This window comes from Pleuronectes platessa, chromosome 10 (genome assembly GCF_947347685.1).
Source record: "Pleuronectes platessa chromosome 10, fPlePla1.1, whole genome shotgun sequence".
Classification (NCBI taxonomy): Eukaryota; Metazoa; Chordata; class Actinopteri; order Pleuronectiformes; family Pleuronectidae; genus Pleuronectes; species Pleuronectes platessa.
The window spans coordinates 17,935,514-17,955,177 of NC_070635.1; the positions used below are offsets into that span (position 1 = coordinate 17,935,514).

At 42.2% G+C, this 19,664-nt stretch overlaps 1 protein-coding gene across 1 annotated transcript in view; it reads right to left on the reverse strand.

The window, feature by feature from the left end:
• Positions 1 to 19,664, reverse strand: part of LOC128449166 (RNA-binding motif, single-stranded-interacting protein 3) — a 122,842-nt gene that overhangs the window by 70,296 nt on the left and 32,882 nt on the right. Inside the window, exons 2-3 of the mRNA XM_053432216.1 lie at positions 15,467 to 15,654; positions 7,140 to 7,198 (exon numbers count right to left, since the gene is read on the reverse strand). Coding sequence (XP_053288191.1) covers positions 7,140 to 7,198; positions 15,467 to 15,654 — 247 coding nt within the window. The remainder of the gene's footprint in view (positions 1 to 7,139; positions 7,199 to 15,466; positions 15,655 to 19,664) is intronic.

Genomic DNA, 19,664 nt, shown 5'->3' on the forward strand with positions numbered 1-19,664 from the left:
TCCATGACTAGTTTGGGGTGTACATTAGCCTTGAAGAGAGTGTGCCATTGTTTTGACTCCATTCATCGCTCAGGGTGAGATCTGTGTATTCTGAAGATGTAATTGCCCTTTTTCTTCAGGGAGGGCGGAGGTCAAGTATCGGCAACAGAACCCACGACAGAAGCTGGCAGGGATTCATTGTTTTGCTCAAGGACACTTCAGGTTGCTGAGGCTGTGAGCAGATGCCTGCCGTCCAAGGTGATGGACAGTTTGACAAAGTGCTACTTCTGCCTAATATATAATTAGTATGATTTCATATAAAACCGACACTCTTTTAATTCAGAAAGAAATCTTATCTCCTGCGGATGTAAATGATAGCTCTCCTCAGCACGATGATAAGGGAATTTCAAGAGAGCGGAAGAGTGAAAATAAGATCTCCGATTGATATAATCCTCCCCGTGTGTGCCCTGTCTCTCCCCTCCGTGGCCTAATGATGACACAGACATGACAATTCATCTTGCTCAGTCGAGCCGGGCAAATATTACACCCGTGAATGAAAACAAAAAAAAACATTTTTATTAAGAAGCACACACACACACACACACACACACACACACACACACACACACACACACACACACACACACACACACACACACACACACACACACACACACACACACACACACACACACACACACACACACACACAGACATCCCAAGCTTCCATCTAATCTCCTGAGCTCCCAGAGTTCCTGGCCTTGGGCCATTAGAATAGGCAAACCGAGTACAGAGGAAACAGAGAGACGGAGCCAAAGGAGGAATTGAAGGAGGGGCAGTGAGTCAGGGGGGAGAGTGAGAGACTGGCAGGCAGAGAGAGAGAGAGAGAGAGAGAGAGAGAGAGAGAGAGAGAGTAAAGAAAATGAGATGAGCAACAGGAGAGTGAGAGAGGGAGGGAGACCGGGAGCGGGCAGGAGACATGGAGACACTGAGAGGGAGGGCGCCTGTCTTTGGGAAATGGAAATCCTTTACAATCTTAAGTGGTTTCCTCTCCCTTCCTTCCTCCATCCTGTTCTCTGTGGCCTCTCCCTCCCCCGGAGCTCCCACGCTGCTAAATAGAAAACTGTCAGTGTATTTAACACTGAGCCTCTACCTGCTTCACGGCTGAAGACTTCATTAAGGGTATCTTTTTTTTATTATTACAAAGAACTAACACAAAGATTTGCTTTCTCTGGTCACTTCAATGATGATTAATTAAACAGCAGTTTTCAATAAACTGTTTTCAATATATCTATGTAGCATACATTTAAATATTAAAGGGCCCATATTGGGTAAAATACATTTTCTGGGCTTTTAGTATCCGTCATTTTTTTCACTCAAAGTACAGTCAGCCAATCAGAGGAGGGGCTCATAAATAACAAATGAGGCAGGCGAAAACAGCCTGTTCTGTCTGCAGCTCCAGAGAGAGACAGAAGAGAGGACATGGAAATAAACATTGCAGCGTTTTTTTTTTACTTTAAACCACTGATATTACATCTGAGGGGACCAATACCTCAATTAAGTCCCAGAAAGGTGTAAAATATGGGCCCTTTACCATACTATTCCAGAGGGAGACATTCACTTTTCAGGGCCAAAGTAGCAAGAAGCCTTGAAGAAAGTGCATTTTTTCTTTAATTGAATAAGGCTTGAGGAGACCTTAAAAGCCCAGGAATCCTCACATTTCTGAAGACAACAAAATAATTTAGGTAAAGTAAAAGCATGACCGGAATTGGAATCACAAGGTCGTCACATGACAACAGCAGTCTGCGAAACGATCTAACAATAACCCTGTCTAGACTTGATGTATTCACCTGTCTCTCTAAAGCCCTTTTTCAGACGTGATGTCCAGGAATTCAAGTCGGGACATTTTTTGGGGGAGTTTTCCTTGAAGATCACAGCAGTAGATTGCCCGGAGCAGACTTGTTCACCACAAAAAGGAAATGTACAGTAAAGCTATAGGGATGGCACCTGTAGGCAGGACAGAACCTTTGATGTACACCGCGGATATCTCATGTTTTTATTTGCAGCACATCAACATCTACATTAGCCCTCATCACCTAAAGCTCTCTCATCCTGATATTTATATATATATATTTTTGTTCAGTTTTTTTGTTTGTTTGTTGGTTTGCTTAGTATTTTTCAATTTTGCGCCTCTGTTTAAGCAACATGCTCCCTTGCCCCCTGTGGATTTTCTGGACATTTTTTCTGCTGTATTCTCACAAGGGCTCACTCGTACATTTCCCAGACATTTGACCAGGGGGGCAAGCAGGAAAACTTCCAGAAAATGTCCAGAGCAACTGACTCGGACATGTGGGTTCCCCTCTTGAAAATTTCAGGAAAACGTCCACACTTCCGGGAGTTTCTGAAAGCAGCTTATGATCTATCACATTCTCCAACTCTCATTCTTCTTTGTCTCATAATTCATCAGTTTCAAAGGGTCCCCTTCCTTTTCTGTCAGCCCCTGGTTATTTTTACACTCCTCCCCTCCAGTGTCCCTGTGCCTCCTCCCATCCACCCCTCCCCTTTTCCAAAAGAACTCTCTGTGCCAATTTGTACTCTCTTAGTCACGCTAAGCACTTATCTTGTCCCCACTGAATGTCTCTGCAATCAAACCAACACTTATCCGGTTGTAAGGCATTCTAATGGCCGACTGATAATGAAACTCCTTCATTGTGGGTTAACTACTGGCTGAGAGATGCACACCGATCAGCAACATCAAAACCAGTAACCAGTGTTAATGTTGTGGCTAAGAGATGTATGAAATCTACATTGCAGGCAGTGAATCTGATCGTGGGGCCACAGGCTGTAAAAACTGCCTATGAAGCTGCAGCTGCAGCATTCTGGGTATTTTGTGCATTAAACAATAAGCATGAATTGACAGCTGGGTGTATGGGTTTGCATTTTAAAACCGTCTCACTATAGTTTAGTATTCATAAAAGCCACATCTGGAATTTAGTGCCAGGATCTTGTGTATTCCTATACGCACAGATATCATAAGGAGCAGATGTTTTTAATGTTTTTCATCTTTCACTGAAAGTAAACATGCTTCCTCTGCAAAATGACATTTCAATTATTCTGGTGAATAACAATGATGAGCAACCATATAATTGATTAAAAAAAATCATACAAATGTATAAACTCCTCTAGTTGGAGCATGAGCACTAGCACACACACACACACACACACACACACACACACACACACACACACACACACACACACTCACACACACTTTAAGGCACTTCAAGGCACTCCTCTTACTCCTTTCAGGACGTAGCACAGTTTCTGAATCATTTATCTTTTGCCCTTGAAATTCTTTAGCTTTCTTTTTTCTCGAGCATATGATTTATGCGCCCACATACAACGGCTCATTCTCGGAGCTGCTCAGGTAACTCCTCAAGCAACAAATTCAAACTCTGGGTCTGTATTGATTGTTAGTCCGCCCACGTTAGAGCACAAAATGTGAGTGAAAGTGATTAAACCAGGCTGTCAACTCGCTGCTTGAGTCTGAGGCAAATGACACTGCAGAGCATCTGATGACCTGTATCTCATTAAAGAAAGCAGGGCCTTAGTCATTGCTGTTTTCAGTGCATTATCAAAATTGCCATTGACTTTCAATCATTGAACTTCTTATGTGGGAGAAGTCCAGGAGACAGGCGGTTCTGTTTATACATCAATAGTTTCTGCATTCTACATACAGTGCCTTGCATAAGTATTCACCCCCCTTGGACTTTTTCCCATTATGTACTGTTACTAACTGGAATTCAAATAGACTTAAATAAACTTTTTCCCGTTTGATCAACAAAACATGCATAGTACTTTGGAGGTGCAAAATAAATGTTATTGTGACACAAACAATAATGAGAACAAAAAAGTTGACATCTGTTGGGTGCATAAGTATTCACCCCCCTGTGTCAATACTTGGTAGAACCCCCTTTCGCTGCAATTACAGCTGCAAGTCTTTTGGGGTATGTCTCTACCAGCTTTGCACATCTAGAGATGGAAAGGTTTGTCCATTCTTCTTGGCAAAAAAGATGAAGCTCAGTGGGATTGGATGGAGACCGTCTGTGAACCGCAATCTTCAAGTCTTGCCATAGATTCTCTATTGGATTGAGGTCTGGGCTTTGACTGGGCCATTTTAAGACATTAACATTCTTTAATCCAAACCATTCCTTTGTAGCTCTGGCTGTATGTTTAGGGTCATTGTCCTGCTGGAAGATGAACCTCCGCCCCAGTCTCAAGTCTTTTGCAGACTGCATCAGATTTTCTTCAAGGATTTCCCTGTATTTGGCTCCATCTATCTTTCCCTCTATTCTGACCAGTTTCCCTGTACCTGCTGAAGAGAAGCATCCCCACAGCATGATGCTACCACCACCATGTTTCACTGTTGGGATGGTGTGCTCAGGGTGATGGGCAATGTTGGGTTTTCGCCACACATAGCGTTTTGCATTGAGGCCAAAAAGTTCAATTTTGGTCTCATCTGACCAGAGCACCTTCTTCCACATGTTTGCTGTGTCTCCCACATGGCTTCTGGCAAAGTCCAAACGGGATTTTTTATGGATCCCTTTCAACAATGGCTTTCTTCTTGCCACTCTTCCATAAAGGCCAGATTTGTGGAGTAGACGACTAATAGTTGTCCTGTGGACAGATTCTCCCACCTCAGCTGTGGATCTCTGCAACTCCTCCAGAGTAACCATGGGCCTCCTGGTTGCTTCTCTGATTAATTTTCTCCTTGTCCGACTCTTCAGTTTGGGTGGACGGCCTCCTCTTGGTAGGTTTGCGGTTGTGCCATATTCTTTCCATTTTCTTATGATGGATTTTATGGTGCTCAGAGAGATGTTCAAAGCTCTGGATATTTTTTTATAACCTAACCCTGCTTCATATTTCTCCACAACTTTATCCCTGACCTGTTTGGTGAGCTCCTTGGTCTTCATGATGCTGTTTGTTCAGTAATGATCTCCAACAAACTCTGAGTCCGTCACAGAACAGGTGTATTTATACTGAGATTAAATTGCAGACAGGTGGACCCTATTTACTAATTATGTGACTTGCAAATGTGACTTGTGAATGCAATTGGTCGCACCAGATCTTTGTTAGGGGTTTCATAGTAAAGGGGGTGAATACATATGCACTCAACACTTTTCAGATTTTTATTTGTAAATAATTGTGAAATCCATGTAATATTTCCCCCCACTTCCAAATGATGCACTATTTTGTGTTGGTCCATTACATAAACTCACGATGAAATAAATTTTAATCTGTGGTTATACCATGACAAAATGTAGAAAAGTCCAAAGGGGGTGAATGCAAGGCACTGTACTTGCCACTGTCTTTAATTCAAAGCTGCATGCACACAGACCTTTGTAGACATTTTACAGATGAAGGTCAAAGCAGAAAGTATATGTTGGGATTATGATGGGTGCCATTTTATATTTATCTTATAGTCTGTCACTCTGTACTTACCAATGTCCTTTCAATGTCTCCAGCTTTTAGCGCTGAGCCTAATCACCCCAACTGTTGACATTCATATTTAAAAGAGTCGCAAATATTGGTTTCCCTAAAAGGAAAAGTAACAAGCTCAAACTGCTAGACAGTGTTTTTAGCAAATTGGCTGTGATGAAAGAAAATAAAATAGATTACTTTGCTAGGGACTATTTTCGGCTGTGGAATAATACAATTGTGTTGTTTAGTAGGAAGATAGTGAAATAGCACCTGATTTAAAATAAACTAAAGATTCTATGTTCACTGTAATGAAAGAACCGGCCATTCCAAGAGTGCAGCTCACTGAGATCTATGCCACAAACAAATAAAGATATACATTTATGATAAATGGTAGTTTTCTGAAGTTTATTGGATATATAACTAGCTAGTTAAATTGATTCATTCATACTTTTATTTAGGGAAGGCAATGGACTGCAAGCTCTCTGTTTAAAATATGCCCTGATTACAATACAAATATCCATAACAAATACTCATATTAGAAATAATACTTCATAAATGTAAAGCTGATGATGAACAGATAAGCAATAAACAATATAAAGTATAAAAACAATGAAAGCAATATGTAAACACAATAACCAAATCATATTGGGCATATTAAGTGAATAAAATAAATGTATTTATATGAAAATATTTAATAAATTAGAAAGATCCAAGATATTAACTGAGGTACAGCAGTTTTCAGTGGAGATTCACTGAAGTTTAGTTTCCTCATTATAATGCTAAGTCATGTAGGACTGCAATCAGAGCACATTAAGTTTTAGAATCTACATTTACATGTTTGCCATCGGTATCAATCAGACTGGCTTTCCCCTAACTCTCTCTATTGGAGTTGATATGCTGATTACAGGGCGTGTGTGCTGTTGTCCTAAACCGTGTCAGTGCACCTTCGAGAGCAGCCCTGGCAGATGAAATGCAATCATGGCAAACACGTGTTCTTGCAGAGCCTCTTCACAGGCAGGCGACTACAATCATATTGATTAGAGCTTTGTTGAGACCACTCCAACAATCAAGCAGACCCTCATCACAAGACACTTGAGGGGGCCTCGTTCACCACAGAGACGATTTCAAACACATCGCCGCTATTGTTGAATGCGCTCCACTTTTATGATTTGGCCAATGAAAACAAAATGCGAACATCTTGCTTTCGAAAGCTGCTTAACTCTGAGTATTATTAGGGTGAAATCATTGTGATAGAGGAGGAAAAAAAACAATGGTGCGTTGGCAGTGCAACATTTAGACAGAGAAAAGGATGGCCTGATCATTATGGAACCCACATCCATACAGAACACACGACTGGACATGTGGGCAGCTCACGCACGTTGAAGTAATCTGTTTGGATTTGACACCACCCTGTTTGTTGAAAGACATGTGAGCCCATTGTTAAAACCTTTGGGCAATGAATAATTGGAGATTCAAAGCAGTTAAAGAGGAAGGGACTTATAAAAACAGAGCAACTCCCTCTGATTGTCGTGCACTGATTGTTCTGCCAAGTTCAATCAATTCTCAATTGATGTTTTCCAGACTCAGATCTCATATGAAAATGTGAGTTTGTGAGATGTAGAAGACTTTGTAGAGGGACAGATAACCACAGTGGGTTAAGTCACTGGATGCTCACTCACCTTTGCATTGATTGGTGTTCTTGTCCAGGATGGCCTTTGTTGATACAATCTTCCCATATCTGTAAAAGAAAACAAGACATCCTGAATAAATGTTCAATCACTTTTGCTATTTTTTGAACATCTGGAGCAATATAGGTTGTCCTTCGAGTCTAATACAAGTTGTTAACCATAATAGCGCCATAACTCTAAGGTGGTAAAGTCGGTCTGTTAGTGAGCCATTCATTCATCCAAACATTTTACAGATTCAGCATGTTAGCAATGTAATTTTGAGAATGTTAGCATGCTAATATGGCATTACACTGTTTTACATTTTGCTGGGGAAATGGCATTATCCGCTAAATTAGTTTACATAAGAAATATGACAAAGTTTGAACCTAGAAAAAGCTTGGGTGAAAAAAAATGACGCAAATTCGCACAGCACAAATTGGAACATAGTCTGTCCAACACATTTCAAAGTTAAATTGTTCATATATGCCTCTATCTATTCTCTCTGCTATTATCTATTGCAAATCCCAACCACAGGCCTCAAAGCACAGCCAGAGCTGTCTCATAAACGATGATAATAACCATACATCTGTATAGCAGCCAATCCTGCTAGAGGGGGCTACGAGAGACACAGACACAACCTCCATACCTCCTTCCATCTGTTCTCCCGGACACATTTTTTTAAAGTCTCCCGTTCATTTCACCACCTCACTCTCTTTCTTAGGTTTCACACCTCTGCCTCTCTCTTTGTCTTCTTTCCCTATTTCCCCCCCTCCATCCCACTTCTATTCCCCAGCTCTCTATTCTCAGAAAGAAGTTAATAATGTTTCTTATCAGCCCCGGCCTTTCATTCCTCCTGGAAAGAGAAGAACAAGAAACAGCGGCAGAGAGGGTGTGAGGAGGGAGGAAAACGAGGGGCGGAGGAAGGTGGGGGGGGGGGACTGAGACAGAAAGCTCGGATCTCTGAAATCAGCCTGGATCGCTGCCTGGCTCAGTGGATGAGACTTTTTAATTAATGTTTTAACGTTGCCGCACAATGACTGATTGGCTGGCTGAATGACTATCAAATAGATTGACAGACTGACAAGCTGACTGACTGACTGGCTGGCTGGTTGCGGCTCCAGGTGAGGGATGAACGTTTATTCCCTCTTTGCTTTTAGAGTAAAAAAAAAAAGGAGGAGGAAGACAAAAACAATAGAGAAACCAGTCGACGAGGCTCCGAGCAGAGAAGGTGAAAAAATCCAGGGCAGCGAGCGGGAGATTCGGAGGAATGAGGAATAGAGGGCGAGAGGGAGACCAGTCAGTCTGAGATAAAAAGAGACAGTGAAGGCGAGGAGGAAACGCGGCAGTCAGGGAGCGATGGAGAGAGATAGTAAGAGGTGTTTAATAAAGAAGAGATCATTTAGTTGTCACCATCAGGAGAGTCTCTGTCAGCAAACTGTTTCTGTCAGAGAGAGGAGAACAGAGACGAGCTCGCCTGACAGCCTCAAATCAAACTCTTTTGGGACAAGAGACTTTAGAAATAAAGACAGGAAAAAAAAGCTTTAAAAAGCTGCTTTCACACATAACATGACAGCTGAGCGGCTTATGATCTCGCAATTGGCAGAGAGAAAAATCTTCCAGAACAATGTTCAATTTCCCCAGAATTTTCGTCAATTTAAGATAGATTTAGGCCATTCAGAAATCTGCAGATGTGACAGCCTGAAGTCAAGTCTGTTGTTTGTTTTTTTTTACAGAGTCATGGCTGGTGGTAAACAAGGTCTCTGGCCTGTGGTTTGGGGGAGCAATCCAACGACCTCGGACACGGAAACTACTCCCACACATATACACACAAAGAAAAAAAGCACATCTACACACACACATGCAAGGCAACATCACAGATGAGGAAACACCAGAGCGGTAATCACACACATTACACACGCTATATGCCAGTATCCAGCTTTTTGTTGACTTGTGCCTCCATGTGATAAAAACTTGGTGTCATTGTGTGAGTTTAAACACCTATAGTGCCTGTGTTAGTGTATGCGACTGGACACATTGGAGCATACAAATGCATGTGTGGGTGCAATGCCTTTCGACTATGTGCCAATGTGTGTATGTGTGTTTGTGAAATGAGTGTGACTGCATGAGAAAGACCTCAAGCTTCGTTTTGGCAGATTGTTGTGATTGTAGAAAAGTGAAACGTTTCCAGATTCTGTTTGTGCCTCTGTGTTTTTGTGTGTACTTGCGATTCTACCTTTGAAGGTTAGGATAAGGGCATAAGGAATATATTACATCAATGAGTGTCCTCACGGAGAGAGAAGTATGTGTGTGTGTGTGTTTGCGTGTGTGTGTGTGTCTGTGTGTGTGCGTGCGTGTGTGAGTGTGTAGAAGACGCAACCAGACAAAGACAGAAGTAACTGGCTCGACATATTTTGAATCTTGAAAACATATGTTCACACTTGTGGAAAACAAACACAGCATATGTTTAAAGTCTGGAAACGTTTGTGTGTGATGTCATCAGATCAGCGCTTGTGACGTTCAAGCAGAAATCCACCTGTTCCTTCTGTGGTTACACATTTCATCTGGACTGACCAAGTCAGAGGAGAGAACGATGACGCCACGGGCCTTGGGGAAATGTCAAGTTACACGGCATCATCCAAAATGGTGTCTCACTCCGAACTTGACTCAGTGGTAAAATTCAATTTTAGGAAGCTACAAGAATCTGTTATTGTGGTAAAGAAATGGAAGAACATATTGATTACAGATCAGATGATGAAGTGGAGGAGTTGAGGATATTTCGGATCAAGAGAAGTGGAGAGAAAAGAGCACAATGTCCTGCTCTGTGTTCAACCCTGGAAGCCTTCCATTGATTCCAGCAGGAGCCTGGAAAAACCTTCTATAACACAGAACTGCACTTGACCCAACAGAGTGACACATGAGCCCCTCATAAAACTATTAAATACTTAAAACATACCGCGAATGGATTAAAAAGAGCCAGAAGGCAAACGAATAAATGAAGGGATGTGAGAAGTGTCACGTGTTTCCATTGGATGCTCATCGCAACTAAAGAGTCAGTAATGGCAGAGATGTGTGAAGCTTGGCAGAGAGATTGAAACCACAGCTAGATCTGTTGTTCTGTAATTTATCTCAGAGCTACTTGACATAGAAGAACACGGTACTGACACTGTGCAGAGCCTCCCGTTTCCTCGCTAAATGGCCTCAGGTCTTCATGGCATTGATCCCTCAAAATGTTGGAAACCTTTCTTTGAGATTCTGGTCCAGGCTGACATGACGGCATGACATCATTGCTGCAGCTGCACATCTCTTCAGCCAAACTCCTGTTTCAGCACATCCAATAGGTGCTTTATTCAAATCAGATCTGCTGACGGATGAAGCCATTGAAGTTCACTGAACTCATTGTTCATGAAACAACATTCATGAGACAAATTAGTAGCCATAAAACGATGGTCAACTGTGGTCGGCAACAATCCTCATAGTCTGGTATTTACAAAATATTGCTTGCTATAAAGGACCCAACTGGAAAACGTTCCCGATACCATTACACCACTAGCAACCCGGACTGTTGACACAAGTCAGGTTGGGTCCATAGATTGATGCTGATTCTGGCCATACCATCTGCAGTCTCAACAGGAATCCAGATTCATCATACCAAGCTTTCTTTTTCCAGTCTCCATGGATCCAGTTTTGGTGAACCCATACGTTCACTGCAGCCATAATGTCTGTTCTTGGCTAACAAGATGGCCACCAGACAGGGTCTCCTGCTGCTGTAGCCCATCGGCCTCAAGGTTGAACATGTCGCATATTCTGAGATGCTTTCCTGCTCACCACGTTTGTAAAGATTAGTAATCAATGTAACCATAGCTTTTCTGTCAACACTCAGCTTGAACTAGTCTGGTCATTAACCTCTGACTTCTCTCATCTGCAGATCTGCTGCCCAATGGATGGATTTAGCTTTTAACTTGTGCTGGGATGTAGCACAGTACACACACCTTGTTACTGTACTTAAGGGAATTTTTCAAGTATCTGTTCTTTAAGTCCATTTATCTTCAAGTATTTTTTACCTTCACTTCATTAAATATCCGAGCTTTCTATCGCACAACATTTTTTACAATGCATTGCACTATATGTTGCTTTTTTATATTTGCAAAAGTAAACAATAACTAGAGGGGATAACTGGTCCACGGATCCAATCAGAGAAGTCAGGTAACATTGAACTCCGCCCCCTCTGCAGAACTATCACTGGTGAAGAAGCAAAAAAAATTGATTTGGAAGAGGCCTCCACTGAGACTCAGCCATAATGATGTAGTTGACTGTAGCAGGGAACAGGCTAAATTCAGCAAGTACTTTTTATACATTACATATATCTGACAGCAAGCACTTACTTTTACTCAAGTAGCAAAGTTAAGTAAAACAATTTAACTGGGTACATTTTTGTTTATGTATTTGTACTTTTATATCAGTAAAATGTTTGAGTTCCTCCACCACTGCTTTTCGCATTTAAGTATTTATACCGGATACTGACAAAATGCTTAAAAAGTCCCTTTCTGCATTTTGTATTTGGATCATAAGTTATGAACTACTCACAAAGACTTGCCGGCTAACTTAAAATTCTCTATTTTCCTTGGCTTCACAAAACTGTGACACAGCCCCGAAACACAGCACCATCAGCCTGAGAAGAATGCCTCTCCACAGCGGAAGCAGCAGTCAGGGAGGAGATGGTGGGGGGGTGAGGCTGACAGAACGACTTTCACTATGACAATCCTTTTAGGACAAGGTACGTGTCCTCTTCATGGAAACTCCTCAGAATTCTTGCCAAAAACTGGAGTTGAGATCTTATTTTTTACTCAGAAGTGTGAAACACAATGAACAGTGAGGCCACTGAAACTGACAGTATTTTCCAGACTGTCGAGACTTAAGGAGGAATGTCAATTCAAAACTCAGTGCATCCAATTTTGGCAGGCTTGACAAATTCACTGTGCGCCCTGGCTGTGTGTGTGTGTCTGTATTTGTGTGTGTGTGTGTGTGTGTCGATGTGTGGGTGTGTGTGTAAAGTGTTAATGACAGTCCTTAGAGGGCCCTCACAGCATCAGATCTGTTTTCATTCCCTTGTGCAGCACCGTCAGCCTTCGGATGCTCACCGTTTGATGTCTACTGAACCAAAGTTCCCACCAACACACACACACACACACACATCATTTCCACATCTCTCCAGGATGTCTGTGCATGTATATAAAAATGTGTATATCTGCACATTATGCACATTTGAAGGATCTGTGTTTTCTGACTGAGGCTGTGTGTGTGTGTGTGTGTGTGTGTGCGTGCGTGTGTTTATGAGCGAACGCACAGGTCGGTCCCTGTGTGTGGTATCTCCTAATTGGGGATCCGATACAGCTGTCTTGTCTCTCGCGTTTGCCTCATTCCCTCCCCCTACCCCACCCCCCGCTCTGCCAGTTAGACTCAGACAGACCAACACTGCCTCAGAAGCCTTCAGATTCATTCTCCATATGTAGTTTAACAACTTCAGGCACTATAGAGAAATTACATCTTGGGAGATTTTCCTCCACGGTGAAACAGGCACTGTGCTGTAAATTTAAAGGATGACTTGATGTCACTGAAAACACTGATGATTAAAGATGGATTATGACTTTGCTATAGTAGGCATTATATTTCCAGACCGAAATGCCTGTCGAGGGTTCAGGTTTCAGAACAATCACCGGCTACAAAAACATCAAGCACATTCACATTTCCATTAGCGACTCTGCAGAAGAAGACCTGAGGAGTCATGTGCTGATGATTAACTTGGGATTGTAAACTCATTTGTTATGTTCTTCTTAAACGATTTCTCCTTTGAGTGGCTTTGAGTGGTTAAAGCTTGTGTGTCCTCATACAACCCCTCGATCGTGAAATACAGACGAGCAGATAGAGTACACAGAATATAGATCCATCGATAAATAGGTAAGAGGAGAGCTGCAGTGGTAAGCATGAGAGAGGGAGAGACAGCAAGACAACAAGTGAGTGAAGGCGAGCGTGCGAGAGAGAAATTGCCCTTGTGCCACGCTTTCGATTCCGCTCACGTTCTGCTCTGTCCCCAGACGTTAAAAGTGTGTCCATAGTTTGGGCAACCGGGGGAGTGATTGGAAATGTCAGCTGACAACAGCACTTTTCACTGACACTCTGCGAACTGGCACAGAGACAGGGGGAGAGGAAGGGAGGGACGGGTGAGGGATCGAGGGAGAGAGAGAGAGAGAGAGAGAAAGAGAGAGAGAGAGAAAGAGAGAGAGAGAGAGAGAGAGAGAGAGAGAGAAGGATGCATGCAGGAAATGAGGAGGATGACAGAATGGGAAGGGAGAGGATGGTGCTGGTGGGCGGGTTGGCACACACACACAAAAAGAAGAGAAGCCACGCTTGCTAACAATAAGGTTGAGAATGACACTGAGTTGATAAAGTGTGTGTGTGTGTGTGCGTGTGTGTGTGTGTGTGTGTCAAGGGATGTCCCTTACACATTGTCACTGTGCATGAATGAAATGCCTGTTTGTGTGTCTTTGCGTGCGCATGTGTGCACGTCAAGCCAGTGAGTGACAGGAAACTGCAACTCAAGTCTATTTCTGAAAATCCGGGGAGAGCTGGAAACCCAGGGCTGAGACTGCTGCCCAGCAGAACACACGGGCCCACCCTCCCCCACCGACCTTTCCTAAATGTTACTGGGCACTTGGCACACTCACTGGGCCTCTAATGAAACTTTTATTGGCACCCATTTTTCACCCTCTTTCTCCAGAACGCCTCCAGGGCTATGCTGAAATACAACAGGCTTGAACTGCAGCTGACACGCAGAAGGGCAAGGTATATGAGTGTGTGTGCGTGTGTGTGCGTTATTCTGCATATTCTGGTTTTTATTTATCCAATTTCCCTACTCAAAAGCCACTTACATCAATTACAAATGTTAGAGAAATCATTTATAGCTTTTACCTAAAAACTATTTAGCTCAATATATGATTCTCCAATTACATTTAATGATATCAGGTGTTAGCTGTAGGCGATGGGAGAGCTGGCTCATCTACATGCTGTTCATTCTTGAGACAACTGAGAATAAAATGGAGAGGATTTAATTTTAGCATGAAGACAGAGAAAGGAAAGTGAAATGTCTGATTCTACTGAGTCCAGATCCCTGATACCTCCTGTCCAGTGGTGGGACAAAATATCGATTCAGCAATAATATAAATGTCAGTATTTGAATAAAAAAATTCCCTGCTAATCACCAGTCTTTGGTGATTTTACATTGGAATGATGGCATTCATGGTGTTTATTAAAGACTACAGAGGCACTAAGATAAAACTTGATGCACTTTTTTATACATTGTTTCATCCAAGTTTGTGTCAAACTCTGTGAAAACTGAAGTGAATAAATACACAAACTCCGCACTTCATTTCAATCTTCTATTCTTCTTCACTTTAACAGATATTTGATTTATCGTTTTACGATTGTTTTTGCAAAATATTGATTGCTTTGTTGTGATATTATCGTTATCGTGGGAGACTATCATATTCTATCGTGACCTATAAGGGACATCACATCATTCGCCTATATATTATTAGGACAAAGAACAAAAATTCTCAAATTAAGCTTATACTCAAACAGCTTCACCACCAATACCCGAGGCATCTAAGCAACAAATGGATTCCTATTAACATCACATCACTTTCTTCTCTTATTGTGCACAACAATAAATTTTGTTCATTCGAAATCTCTACCAACACATTTTTTTTGGTTCTCAGCCTCCTACAGGTTTACAAGGTTTTTAAGGTTTTGGATATAAGGTTTTGGATATATATACTCAAATGTAGGTTTATCAGGGTAGGAATAAGCATTCAATCTCAATGATGATTTAGCAAATTGTTCAAAAACCTTTTCTAAAACTGCTGCTGTGAAATACTTTATTGATGAAATCACCATATTTGAAATCCTACTGGTGTTCACTGTAAAAGCAGTGCAGTTGCATTTGTGTACAACCTTTTACTATTATGATAGCACGAGTTTTAAAAAAATTGGTAAATTTGTTCAGAGGCTGCAGGGTTTAAAAATTCTGCTGAGAGAGGGATTTATGTGTATATCCTAGTGTTTGTGTGTGTAGGTGGCCCAGTGCAGAGTGGATGCGGACAAGAGCAAACTGCTGATGCTCATTAGAAGCTCCTGTTGGACTCACTGTAACAAGCTGGAATGAACCATCTCTGCAACTGCACTAAAGGACGCAGTTTAACCCACATGGATGTTGTCAAATTAAACAGAATAGAATACAATAGAATAGAATGGAATAGTCTATAATAAATCAGAACAGAACTCACGGCTGGCAGAGTTTGATGAGGTCCTGGTCGGTGGTGGCCGGTGGCAAGCCTCTGATGTACAGGTTGGTCTTACTAAGCTGCTCCATCAGCCCTCCTCCATGACCTCCTCCATGACCTCCACCTCCTCCTCCTCCTGTGATGCCAGGACTTGGCGGTGCCATGGGCGGAGGGGGAGGAGCATAAGACTGCTGCGGAGACAGAGAGAAAAAGAGAGAGAAAGGTCACCTAAGGTCACAAATCACTGGGAAACTATATTTTTTCGCCGATCTTTGTGCCGTGATCTAATGATGTCGCACAAAGTTACTTTCAGTGTCTGCCCTGAGTTCTATCCACTTAACAAAATAAAACTCCTTTACAATAATCTCTTCCTGGTTAAAGTCCCACAGCAGGGTCTTGATTCATCAGGAAGCACATCAAATTAAGGAAGCAGGATATGTGTAATTACTCGTGCTTATTATAATTAAAGTAAGTTTTACTATGAGCTTGCATCAATAACAGTTATGGTCTGTGCAGCATCTTAGCAGTAACTTATACAGCTTTAGTGAGCTTTAATGATGCTGCTATATAAAACATTCAGTTATCAACATGACGAGTTATAATGTTATATATATGAGTGTGTCATATGAGTGTGTGTCCTTTCTTGTCTCAGTGTGTGTGGGTGTGTGTGTGTGTGTGTTGGTTCAGAGTAGGTGAATCAGCAGTTAAAATAGACAAAATCACATTGACGTCATTTAGAAAACTGAATTTGAAAATGTGATCATTAAGCTTGTTTTCCAATTCAAACTGATCAACGCTAATCATGTGGAATCCGATGACATTTTCTGGATAGCAGTGATTTTCCTTTTTCCTTCATCTATTTAAAGGAAATGCTTTAACCATGGTTAATTACACAAGACACATTTACTATCGATCACCCGTCTGTAAGGGCACAAACCAAGGCGTCCAGTGTTGAATTCAGACATGAGCGCCTAATCAGCTCTAATTTACATTTCCAATCAGATTCCACTGTCCAATTACACAGCTCAGTACTGACTAAATGATTGAAAAGGATGAGCATCTCTGGCAGGGACGAAGGCCGATATGAGGACTGATGCTGCCTGCTGCCTTATAGGTAAACTTTCAGGTTATGTTTGGAAGAATGATGGCATGACAACAGCGTTCAAAACAGACACAGTCAGGTCTCAGCATCAGTCCCGCAGTCGGGAACTGGATGGGACAAGTGTTGTAATGACAGGTTTTGAGAGTCGGCTGAAGACAGACAATCGGAGCATATGCGCTTGCATGTATAGTGTATTTGGCCGTGTGCTTGCATGTGCTTAGACACACGTCTATGAGCTTTTGTGTGTTAGAGCTGGTGTTTGCGATAATGACAGGTTGTCACCACAAAGCAATGTTGTGCCTGAGCCAGCTCTGATATTAATCCATTACCTGTACTTTGCTCAAATGGCGCACAATGCCTGACTAACACACACAAACATACACACACAGTTATGCTGGCAGTGCTAACAGGATTGAACACATGTGCAGGAGACATTTAGCGGTAAAAGGAAACGATGGCTGCTGAGCAGTGTCACTTACAGGCCAGTGCCTTACACTAACAGCCTAGAATGAGCCTATAGACTGCAACCACAACAGAGAAGAAAAAACTGCTTCACTGGGTAATACTTCATTTTAATGGAAGTGACAAATACTGCTCTATTTGCATGTGTCTTCTGAAAGCCCTTACATATGCAGTATTTTCCCCACAATATCTTTCAGCACAGTGTTCACTGAGAAAATATTGCTTGTCTCTTCAAGCTACAGATGAGGCAAATTGCTTGAACTGACTGGATTTAATCAATCAGATGAAAGACATGCAATCGCTAATAAATTAAGTTATAATCAAGAAAACCCTGACACACATTTACCTGGTTCTATTTGCGCTATATAAATACACACACACAGACACACACACACACACACACACATATATATATATAAATATATATATAGAACATCCTAAGGAGGCCAGAAGGAAATCAGGCAGAGCCAAATAAAGAGAAAGGCAAGTCTTTAAAAGTATTAGAGAAGATCCAAGGTGCAGGCTGTGCAGAGATACCCCTGAGACAGTCCAGCACTTGGTAGCAGGTTGTAAGATGCTGGCTGGGACAGCGTACACTGAGAGGCATAAGCAAACATACCAAAAGGAGGTTGAGAAGAACAGAGCTAAGATCTTGTGCGACATCAGATTCCAGACTGACAAGCACCTGCTGAAGGTGGCATTAGTGATCGATGTGGCAATCACAGCAGAAAGTAGCATCAGAGAAAAGGAGAATGAAAAGATCGAGAAGCACCAAGGGCTGAGAGAACAGCTTGAACAGATGTGGAAGGGGAAATCCAATGTGATCCCTTTGGTAAAGGGAGCATTAGGGGCTGTGACCCCCAAACTGGGAGAGTGGCTCCAGCAGATCCTAGTTTCAACATCTAAGGCCTTTGTCCAGAAGAGCACAGTCCTAGGAACAGCTAAGATACTGCAGACTCCCAGGGGACCCAAGCTTCAGGAAGACGTACCACCCCATGCTGGGCGTGAGGGAGACTTTATATTTATATATACCCTGTGTGATTAATAAATACTGAATATAATCGCAGCCCTAAATGTCACTAGTAATAGAAAAATTGTGTTTCCTCAAAACATGATGAATGGCTTGTCATGTGTGTAAAACAAATATCAGCTCCACTACATTCTGAAAAGGTAAAACTCTCATTTCTTGAAATATTTTTCCCTTCACTCCTGAGGAGCAGCTCAGTACTGAGTAGTGTGCGGTTTGTATTCTGAGAAGTGTGTGTGTGTTTGCATGAACTGTGGTGGCGCCCGATTCGATAAAAGTGGGTTTGTTTACCGACCACCTCTGAAAGATGCTTGATGGGAAGTGTCAGATACAAATAAAACAGATTTCCAGGCTGATATCGGAAAGAGAGAGACGCCATTTGAATGCAAACTAGCCCGATTGCCTAAGAGGATACACATTGCACACATGGCTGACTACAAATACAATTCCATTACATGCAATATATACACGCACACAAAAACATGACAGCGCTAGCAGCCTTTATTCCCATTACACACGCACATATTCACGCACACACAAACACTCCCACACTCACACAGAGCCAGATTTATCTGTGTACATTCATCTTATATGTCCAGGTATGGGAAAATGTACTAAGTCTCTCGCCAACACACACACACACACACATGATCAAAGCTTTTTCCCAGGGAACCTCTTCCAACGAATTTGTGCAGCTGTCAGGGTCTGTGTGATAGTGAGCTGTGTATGTAACATGTCAGACACTGTGATGGGGATCCCTTTGAAACATTAAAATCTCTCACTCTCTCTCTCTCTCTCTCTCTCATCCGTGCTTTTCCTCCTTTCTTATACCTGTCTTGCTCACTGTCAAATTTGTCTCCACCATCGCTCAATCTATTGCTCTTTTCACCCCAATCTTTCCTTTTCCGACATTCTCACATTAAACTTCTCCTTCGCCCTCTCTTTCTCTCTCTTTCTCTCTCTCTCCCTCCTCCAATGCCTCCCCTCTTTCACCCCCAGTCTCCATCTTTTAAGGATTATACTCTGCAGCGGGAGTGAGTGAGTGAGTGTGTGTGTGTGTGTGTGCGTGTGTAGGTGTGTGTGTGTGGACTGCAGGGCTGCCTCTCAGCTGGTATTGTTGACACACTTAGTACAATGGACCAGCTCTCACACTGGGAACAAAAAGGGTTCAGAAGAGGAAACACAAGCTGTCACACAAAACAAACACAGTCACAGAGTTTTCATAGATGTAATGCACGGCTGAGCCTTTGTACAACACCACGGTGCAAAACATTGCTGCATGGTGTCGTATACTCTACTTGCATGCTGCCACTGGGTGATGAGTATCTACTTTATCTGCCGGCACAGAATAAAGTTACTTATTCTCAAGATGCTGTTAAAATGTTTAGAGCACATCTTGCTGAGTTTTATTCAGTAAGCCGGATAACAAACAAACTAAAGGAAAACCCCTTAATAAATTGCACTCAGTAGCGCACGTCCACCAAGGCCCAACAATCCCCTTACATTAAAACAACCCTGAGAGCTAAGGCCAAAATTATGTTTTTACAGCTTTGGAGCCCTACAGGATACCATACAGCCTTGTGAAATTTGAATCCCCAAGATCCCGATTT